The sequence below is a fragment of the Lytechinus variegatus genome, chromosome 4, assembly GCF_018143015.1.
Source record: "Lytechinus variegatus isolate NC3 chromosome 4, Lvar_3.0, whole genome shotgun sequence".
In the NCBI taxonomy this organism is placed as follows: Eukaryota; Metazoa; Echinodermata; class Echinoidea; order Temnopleuroida; family Toxopneustidae; genus Lytechinus; species Lytechinus variegatus.
In genome coordinates, this window is record NC_054743.1 from 56,200,092 (window position 1) to 56,210,059 (window position 9,968).

General features: G+C 33.7%; 1 protein-coding gene across 1 annotated transcript in view; it reads right to left on the reverse strand.

The window, feature by feature from the left end:
- Window positions 1-1,252: 1,252 nt before the first annotated feature.
- The window catches only part of LOC121414368, an 82,596-nt gene continuing 73,880 nt past the window's right edge, over window positions 1,253-9,968 (reverse strand). The window contains exons 12-17 of the mRNA XM_041607521.1: window positions 9,091-9,258; window positions 8,003-8,170; window positions 7,165-7,329; window positions 4,620-4,996; window positions 3,775-3,876; window positions 1,253-1,647 (exon numbers count right to left, since the gene is read on the reverse strand). Coding sequence (XP_041463455.1) covers window positions 1,629-1,647; window positions 3,775-3,876; window positions 4,620-4,996; window positions 7,165-7,329; window positions 8,003-8,170; window positions 9,091-9,258 — 999 coding nt within the window. The 3' untranslated portion in view covers window positions 1,253-1,628. The remainder of the gene's footprint in view (window positions 1,648-3,774; window positions 3,877-4,619; window positions 4,997-7,164; window positions 7,330-8,002; window positions 8,171-9,090; window positions 9,259-9,968) is intronic.

Sequence of the window (9,968 nt, forward strand, 5' to 3'; positions counted from 1 at the left end):
ACCTTCCATGGTAGAGGACGGTCTTACAGCTGCAGTGGTTATGTTTGGGTATCTTTTTATCTTCGACTCTTTTGAATCGGTTGGTCACAAAATAATTTAAGGACCCGTCCACCACCAAGAAGATAAATTTGAATGAAATAGGGGACGCAAAACAAGTGTAACAAGCGAAATTTCTTCAAAATCGGATGTAAAATATGGACCGACGTTTTCAGTACCGAATTGTGACGTCACGGTGTCATGGCAATGAACCGGTTGGTTCTAAACAGAGTCGCAGCTGACAATCGTTTATACACATTCTAATTTTGAAAAATGATGATGTGTTTGTCCCTGGTTGTTACCATTATTGTGAGGTTGATGAAATTCCGATAGCAACCTTCTTTTCCTGAGAAACACGTGCTTTGTGATATGAACAGTTCGCAATACTTCCGGGTTCACTTGTTTAGAACCAGGCAGCCATGGCACCATGGCAACCGACGTCATCGCTTCAGTAATCTATAAAAGTTTAATAAGTTATACACTTTTTAAAGAATCTCGCTTATATCCACAATACAGTTATACATCCATGCAGTATTATCCAATGCATGGACTTTTTACATAAGGATATCAATTGTCACTGAATCACCATAGATTGCAACAATGGCACATAGCATACAGGAATACTTGATAATGAAACACAACAGGAATAATGAGTCGGTTATTGTATTAATTCTTCATTTGCATAACGACCAGAATACCAGAATGCGCATACCTCCCCCTCCCTGAGTATTATGCAGGGTCTGCGTAAGCGGGGGCGGTGAGGGAGGGGCGGGGCTTCAACCCCCTAACAAAATCATTCCGTGGCCAATGTTGCTGAATTTCATTCGGCTTATTTGTTTTCTACTTTCATCCTACCATGTTCCACCGTCAATTCGGCCTTGAGGTGAAAGAAGCAGTTCGTGATTAGACATTGACATTGCACAAACTGCATGCGCAGAAGATGAAAAATCACTAAAATCCTAAGAAATAAATGTACAGTTCTGGTTAACCCTATGCATATTTCAAGATAGACACAATATTGTGATTGATTGCCTTATATTTATTATCCCATTTTTATTTTTCATCCTAATATTCAAGAAATGCATGGATCATATTATGTAGAGAGTGTTTATCTCTTAATTTGATTGAGGTCATTATGTGCGTCCGGAAGTCAGCGGATAAAATGATAATATAATTTATTCACAAAATCGGCTGCTTCCTAATTTTGCTGCTTCAAATCTAAAGCATGTTGACTGAAAAGCATTCTCTAACACAGGGCATCAGCCAACATAACTAAAACCAGTAAAGTTGTGCTTTGAAAATAATGAGATACGCCTTGGTAGTCGCTATTGTCAAAATACCTGTATGTTCTCATTAAGATGCACATTATCATTGGGCGGCGGATCTCGTTCGATCAAAGAAAAGATAGCGTTGAATGTCTAATAGGTCCATGATTTAACCGACACATTAACAAATGGTTGAGGTGTGGGATCTTCATTATCAGTAAATCTGTTCCAATTATGGTACTCCGAAATAAAATAACTCATGGCTTCTTGTTGGCTGCCATCCTTAAATATTAAGCTCGTCTGATTCATGACCTTGATGCCGCAACTTCAACTCCAAAAGTTCTCACTGTATAGTGGTGTGTGAGAGAAGATAGAGAAATATACACATATTAATAAGGTTGTTTTGTATTGGAAATAACAAAAAGACTAATAATAAAATGAGAAAAAGGAGAAAGAGAAGTCAAGGAGTAAGACAAAGAGAGATTCGCATGTAATACAGTCTGAGAGAGATGGGGAGAGTGAAAGAAACAAATAGCAAGGGAGAGGGAGCTTCCGCTCAAGGGGGGGGGGTATTAAACAGATATCGTAATATTCAGTTCAATTGAGTATTCGAATATTAAAAAAACAAGTCCATGCTTGGGAGGTCATTTCGAGAAATTCGGGAAAAAAAATGTTTTTTTTTATTTGGGCAATTGATGTATATTTTGTGAAAATACATCACAAAACATCATTAAAAAATTTAAGTTTACATTTTATGAGCATTAATATTCACGTTACTTGCTGGCGGGGCATTTTGTCTGGTGGACTTTGGTCGCTGTAGGAATCATATGGAGTTGGGTCATTAGATTTAGATTTAGTAAAGGAATGAAAGAGGTCGCTATGATATGAATATTAGAAAAGCCCATGTCCTGGACTTGGGCTTTTCTGACACTCATACCATATTTTTCTCCTTTATTTAAAACATTTCTGACATGATATCAGATTTATCATTTAAGAACAAGATGATTCATTGTATAAGGAACGACTTCCCATATGTAACTCAATTTTGCCAAAAATTGGACTTGGGCTTTTTTTTATCCAGATACTCAATTTAATTCTTAATATCCCATATCCATTCGAAACATAATACAAAAAATATAAATCAGATACAATTTTACAGATGAACATTTTTACTTCGTTAAAAAAATAACATTGAGGATACATGGAAATGAGGGGGGGGGTACACTAAAAGCAAAGCTTATAAAGCGTGTATCCTCTTTGGAAATGAAAATAGATATATATTAAATTATTCATATATGCGTATATATTATAAAGGGAAAAAAGAGGAGGAACAAAAAGGTGGAAATCAGATTTATGTAAACATATTTCAAATCACTGACCAAATGCAAAGCTATTCACACAAAGAGATCTCCGCTATGAAGGATATATTGCGCATTAGACAGAAAAAAGAAACGACGAGAGAAGGAATGACAAAACATAGAAGACAAGACATAACAAGATGCAAGCCAAGACAGGATACGAACATAATAAGTAAATACGTAAATAAGAAAATAAGGGAGGAAAAGTCAGAAGATTGGGGATTATTTTAATTAGGAAAGGTTATTGTCGATTTAGCGTATGCATAGTGTTAGTAAATCAGCGTGTACCACGCTGAGACGGCACTCATTAATAAGTTCACAACGTGATCGGATAAATATATTTCATCACTGACGTACAAAATCATATTCGATTTTCAGTTACCGCAATGTAAGCTAACGATGTATTCTTTGCATCATCAGATCATAGAGCTATTAATAGCTCCATGATCAGATGGTCTCGTTATTATTATTTTCTTGTGGCCAAGTTCTATGTTGAATGGTCATTTAGGTTCATGAAAATTTCAACTATGTCTAAATTATTATGATAATGTAAGAAAATAGCGGGAGCCATGCCAGGGGTAAAAGAAATTGGTTTCTTTAGCTGATTCCAGGTATTTGTTTGGCCATTGATTTTCAGTTCATATTTTTATTCCTGTCAAAAAAAAGTATGGGAGATCATCTTAATTTAAACTCTTTTAAAAACTCTAAACTTAAGTCAGCTCGTGTTATGTTTGACCCCCCCCCCCCCCCCGCCGAATGCAGACTTACAATATGATTTCTCTGCTAAAGACTACGCGACCCAAAACACATATGTTGCTTCAATATAAATATTCGAAGGCATACTTTCTATCTAAATATTTAATATATATTACAAGGAGAATAGATGGAAGAGCACAATGCAAGCATAAGATTTATTTTGCATACTATTTGGTTCTATATCTGAAAAAATGCAATGATGCTCGCCATATATCATGGCCAATTGTAAATGGAGACAGAAAATTCGTACATGAGAAACAAAGACGAAAAATAAAAACACCTAGCTAATTCCTCTGTATAAGAAACTTGAATATGTTGAAAAAGTGAAATGTTTGATAAAACGAGGTCTTATGACTTACCCAACTGGTTTGCCATGTTCTATCTCCACCTTTACCTTATGTTCATCATCGGAATCAATACTAGAACAATCTAATCTCTCATCAGTCCCACATCGTATGAATCTAATAGTATAAACATGTAGAGAAGAAATATTTTGTTTATTTTATATGAGGGAAGGCTGGTGTTTGGTCGGTCTGCTCTTGGGAACGCAAAGTAAAAACACCGGCAAAGGCGGAGACAAAACTGATAAGTTCAATTATTTGTTGCAGGGATTAGATTGTAACTACAAGGAAACTAGATTTACAACAAATGAAATCAAATCAGACTGAAATAAAATGTTAGAGCAAGGTATTGTCGTCCTTAACCAGAAGCGCGCTTCCCCATGCATGCCCATTGCCCATGAACAGAAAGTGAAATGTAAGACAACAAAACATTTCGGTAATTCATGTATGAAAACATTTAGTAGGATCTTAACTGTCAAAATGTCAAATTATAATAATCATGTCAATACGTGGGGTTGCACATTTTAGACAGACATGCCACAGAGGGATTTAATTTTAAAGTATCATAGCTTTTATCTCTATGGTAAAGAGCAGCGTGGCATACTAATAACGCATTTTCGTTTGCTTCTCTATGATGAGCATTTATTTTACGTTATACATGCGCTGTATATGCATGATGTATTACATTAAAAAGTAACATTGTCACGGAGTTCCAAACAGAGGTTCTTATTATAATTTCAGCAAAACACCTATTCTCCACAATAAAGAACCAAACTTTGGAAAATTGAAAATAGTGTACCTATCAACCGATAAACGCTTATCATGGACCAACAGAGTATTAAAATAAACTGAATATATCATACCTTAGGGTCCTCAGATGTTTGAGGTCGTCCGATGATCTGAAAGCTTGAATGATGCCTCTTATCTTATTGTTACCAATGTCGAGATCTGTGAATGTGACCTTGACAAGCTGAGATGAGACCTTGTGGAGAGCATTGGGTAGTGAGGTGTGATCATCGTGGAGAGAAGCCGGTTCATCAGCAAACTCATGTGTTTGAATGGTGAGCTCTGTCACTGCTGGTAGATGGATCCTCTGGATGACGTCACATCTGATCGTGCACCGTACCTGTATGGTGATCCTCTTCACATTGTCAAACATCGATCCACAATCCTGCCATTCTTCTAGTGTATAATCAGTAACGGTCAGATCAGTCACATTTGAGCTCGTGTTGCAGTCATCCTTTAATTGATGAAAAAAATAATAAAGTGAACGAAAGTGATGACAAGACATCATACTAGTGGAAACATTATATTTATAACCATCCATATCGACTGACAATATATAAGCATACGTATATGAAAGTATAATTATTCATACATTGCCAATAAATGAAAATTGTGTACATGCCGTGCAAATAAATAATTAAGACAGATTAATTATTTATAGACAAGGTCATGTAAAATGAACAATATAATTTACACAATGGAGGAGAGAATGAAGAGAGAGAGAGAGAAATTATTAAAAACGCTAAAGATGACAAATTATCAATAACAAATCACCAATGAAGTGTTTTCTTTACTACGTTTGTATTATTGTCAGTTTAATCATAATTAAAAAAAAACAAATGCATTAAGATTGATTTCTAGTAACTTTTCCTGCACCCTATTTCGAATTTGAAGGCTAAACTCACTTATAAACTAACATGTCTTGCAAATTATTTCATGAATACGAACAGCGAACCAATAATTGCACATAAAATAAAACGAGACAAATGAAAGAAATAGCATAGCACTGATGATTTCATAAAAATTTGATTTAAAATTAGAAGCTTATGGCATAGATTTTTTTTTACAAAACACACTATGCGTAGCATACCGATATGCAAACGAGATAGTCGATGCTCCTAATTCACTATCCATTTCGTAATTTCTCGTTATAATTAAACAATATTTTTTTACAGTACAGAGACTCTACATCAAAGCACAATGACGTTACAAAAATGACAATTTACCTTCATTAGAGACAAATTTTGTTTTACATGAGGAGAAGTATATCAAAATACAATTGTAAGTGGGTGACTTCTTTGGTTTCCTCATCTGCTTGATAATTAAAATGTGTACATAACTATTTTATGAATTTGAGCAAAATCTCATTTGACATCCAGTTTTTAAAGCAAACTAGAAAGCTCGTTTGATTTTTATTTTCATTCAACGTAACCTTTCGAAGTGCAGTAAAATGGTATGCGGGCTCGGTATGGCTAGAAAACATAACGCATTTCTCTTCCACACCCTAGTACATTCATCAGTGCAATCACAATTAGCGGCTGAATGAACCAAATATTTTGAGTTGGCCGAGCGTGGAAAGAGAGGCAAAAAAAAACCAACGATAGATTGAAAGCAGCGAATAAATTTGTTTGCCTTTGTAATAAAGGAGCAATCATGTTGTGATTTTCATCTGTAATCCGATGTTCTTTTATTGCTATGCCGACGAATACATCTACATCTCTTTTTGAGCCTGATATGCCCCCTAGTGTACAATGTATCAAGATTGTAGTTTAATCATAACAGCTGAAATCAAAATTAGAATAAAAAAATAAACAAATCTAATTCACAGATCCCAATACAGAGGTAAGAAAACGAGAAATTGATTTATATAGAGAAGGACCAGAACGAAAATGTCACGCACCACATTTTGGGAAAATTTATCCTGCTAAAATATCCCGCATAACACACCTTTTTTTAATCTGCTAAGTGTTAAACCTTAATGTGCATTACGAAGTGTAAGTGTTATATATCCGAAAGTCAATTTAGATAACAACTTTGCGTAATTGGGTAAAACTTACAGGCCTATTCGTCATGCGATACATATTTATCATGAATATACTAGTAATGTAGACGAGGTTAATGGGTCAATCAATTTTAATACTCGATAAGTTTTCAAAAGAAATTTAGCTTTGATAAAATGCTGTCCAAACCTCCGAAATTGTAAGTTTTCCATTGCATAAAAAGCCCTCATCAAAACACAATAAGATTCGAAAATTAATAGGAAAAAACACATATATCTGATTGCATTATGCTTAAAAACATCAGTTCATTATGTATCATTTGGTAGAGCTCAAGAATCAAATAAGGGGGCACTAATCCCTTACTTGTTTGTTCTATATTCTTGAACGAAAATGTAAACAATGGCCGAAAGACTTATACAATTGGTTCATGGCTACTGTTAACTATTAATTGACAATTGATATATTAACAATTCAGTATAGATATGAACAATATCGATTTGAACAGTTAATCATAGCCTCATTAGAGATGATGTCAATAGAATGAGTATTATTTAAAAATATTAAAACTTGTATGGCTTGTTTGTACTACATTTTTCATGTAAAACCTCCTAACAGATATTACCTTTATAGTTGATGCCATCGACAATGCTGTTGAGTAGAAGTCACCATGATACTGACCGCAGAGTTTGAGGTTCTTCAGGTGATTCATCTTACAGATGAACTGAGCGAGATCACGTGATGCAGACGGACGTTTACTGAGATTCTCATTGTGATGAAGAATTTCAATCTGATAGAATGGTAACATAAAGATGGAATCAAGGTTACTGTACATTAACACATACACAGAAATGGGGATATAAAAATCAAATCTAGCATGAATACTATTCACGAAACAACACGCCAATCTCATGAATCTAGTATGGCTGCAATCATGGTAATAAACATTGTTATCATAATCATGATAATAAAAAATCTTAATGGAAATTCCGTTTTGCATATCTGCTTACATTCCACACTCCGTATTTTTGAAAGTATCGGCCCGATTATTAATTGAAAATACACAATAAAAACTTAAGGTGAAAAATATAGTCGTTTTAGTCAGATTTTAGGTTTTTATAAATAGAATTATTCATTTAATTTCAAGAATTGCAAGTGCTATATGAAACACAGTAGCACCAATCAAACCAAGTTGTTGAATAAAATGTTCATAAAACTCTATAATCAACTGAACTAAGAAAGGTGCTACTTTAATACCTGAAACATACTTGAAAGAATGAAATAAGATTTACAAGAATAACAATTCAGTAAAGATATGTACAATTTCACCTTATATGAGGCATCATAGCCCAATTAGACAAATTAATGGCAGCCGAATGAGGAGCATGAACAAAAATCAGAACTTGTATGGTTTGCTTGTAAGTTCGACTTTTTACATGTAAAAACCTACTAACATATATTACCTTTGCAGTTGATGCCATCGATGATGATGTTGAGAAGAAGTCATCATGATACTGACCGTAGTAGAGTGCGAGGTTCTTCAGATGATTCATCTTACAGATGAATTGAGCGAAATCACGTGATGCAGACGGACGTTCACTGAGATTCTCACTGAGATGAAGAATCTCAATCTGATAAAATATTAACATAAAGATGAAATCAAGGTTACAGTACATTAATCGGTAGACAGAAATGTGAATATAAAAATCAAATTTATCATGAATATCATCCAGGAAACAACACGCCAATCTAGCATGACTGTAATCATAGTTATACAAAAAGATAAAATATAAAATCTTAATCGAAATCGCGTTTTGCATATCTGCTAACATACCACACTCCGTATTTATGAAAGTATCGGCCCGATTATTAACTGAAAATACACAATAAATACTTAAGGTGAAATATATAGTCCTTTTAGTCAGATGAAACAAATGTTTGGTTATAGCACAATAACTTGGTGGGTTTATGAGTTAATAACATTCAAAATGTTTTACAAATGATTTTAGGTTTTGATAAATAGATTTATTCATTTAATTTCAAGAATTGCAAGTAGTTTATTGATCACAAAAGCACCAACGAAACCAAATATGATTTGATATCTAACTGTTGAATAAAATTTCCATGATACTCTATAATGAATTGGAATAAGTGTGCTACTTAGAAACCCTAAACATATTTGAAAGAATCAAATAAGATTTACAAGAATAACAGTTCAATATAGATATGTACAATTTCGCTTTACATGAGGCATCATAGCCCCATTAGAAAAATTAATTTTTCATTTCATGCATTTCATTTCATTTATTTTCCACAAATCAATCAAAATACAAAGAAAAACATACAACTCATTCCGAAATAGTATGCATAATTACAATATAAAAGCAGATTCTAAGTGGATGGACCTAAAGTAAAGCAAAAGCTTGTTGTGGATAGGCCCTTAATAACAACATAATAGCAACATAATGAGGAGCATGAATAAAAATCACAACCTGTATGGTTTACTTGTAAGTGCTACTTTTTTACACGTAAAAAACTTTACATATATTACCTTTGCAGATGATGCCATCGATGATGATGTTGAGTAGAAGTCATCATGATACAGACCGTAGTAGAGTGTGAGGTCCTTCAGATGATTCATCTTACAGATGAATTGAGCGAGATCACGTGATGCAGACGGACGTTCACTGAGATTCTCTCTGTGATGAAGAATCTCAATCTGATATAATATTAACATAAATATGAAATCACGGTTACAGTACATTAATCGGTAGACAGAAATGTGAATATAAAAATCCAAGTTATCATGAATATCACCCAGGAAACAACACACCAATCTAGTATGGCTGTAATCATTGCAATACAAAGTGATATCATAATATAAAATCTTAATCGAAATCGTGTTTTGCATAGCTGCTAACATACCACACTCCGTATTTATGAAAGTGTCGGCCCGATTATTAACTGAAAATACACAATAAATACTTAAGGTAAAATATATAGTCCTTTAAATCAGATGAAACAAATGTTTGGTTATAGCACAATAACTTGGTGGGTTTATGAGTTAATGACATTCAAAATGTTTACAAATGATTTTATGTTTTGATAAATAGATTTATTCATTTAATTTCAAGAATTGCAAGTGGTTTATTGAACACAATAGCACCAATGAAACCGAATTGTTGAATAAAATTTTCATGTTACTCTATAATGAATTGTAATAAGAGGTGTGCTACTTGAATACCCAAAACATTTTTGAAAGAATCAAATAAGAATAACAAGAATATTAATTCAGTAAAGATATGTAAAACGTCGCTACATACACTCTAAAAACAGTCTAGTCAAATAATTAACTAGATTTCTCAGTCAAGTGAAATTAACTTGAAAATCAGTCAATTTCTAGTTAATTTGCTCCCTTTTACTATAATG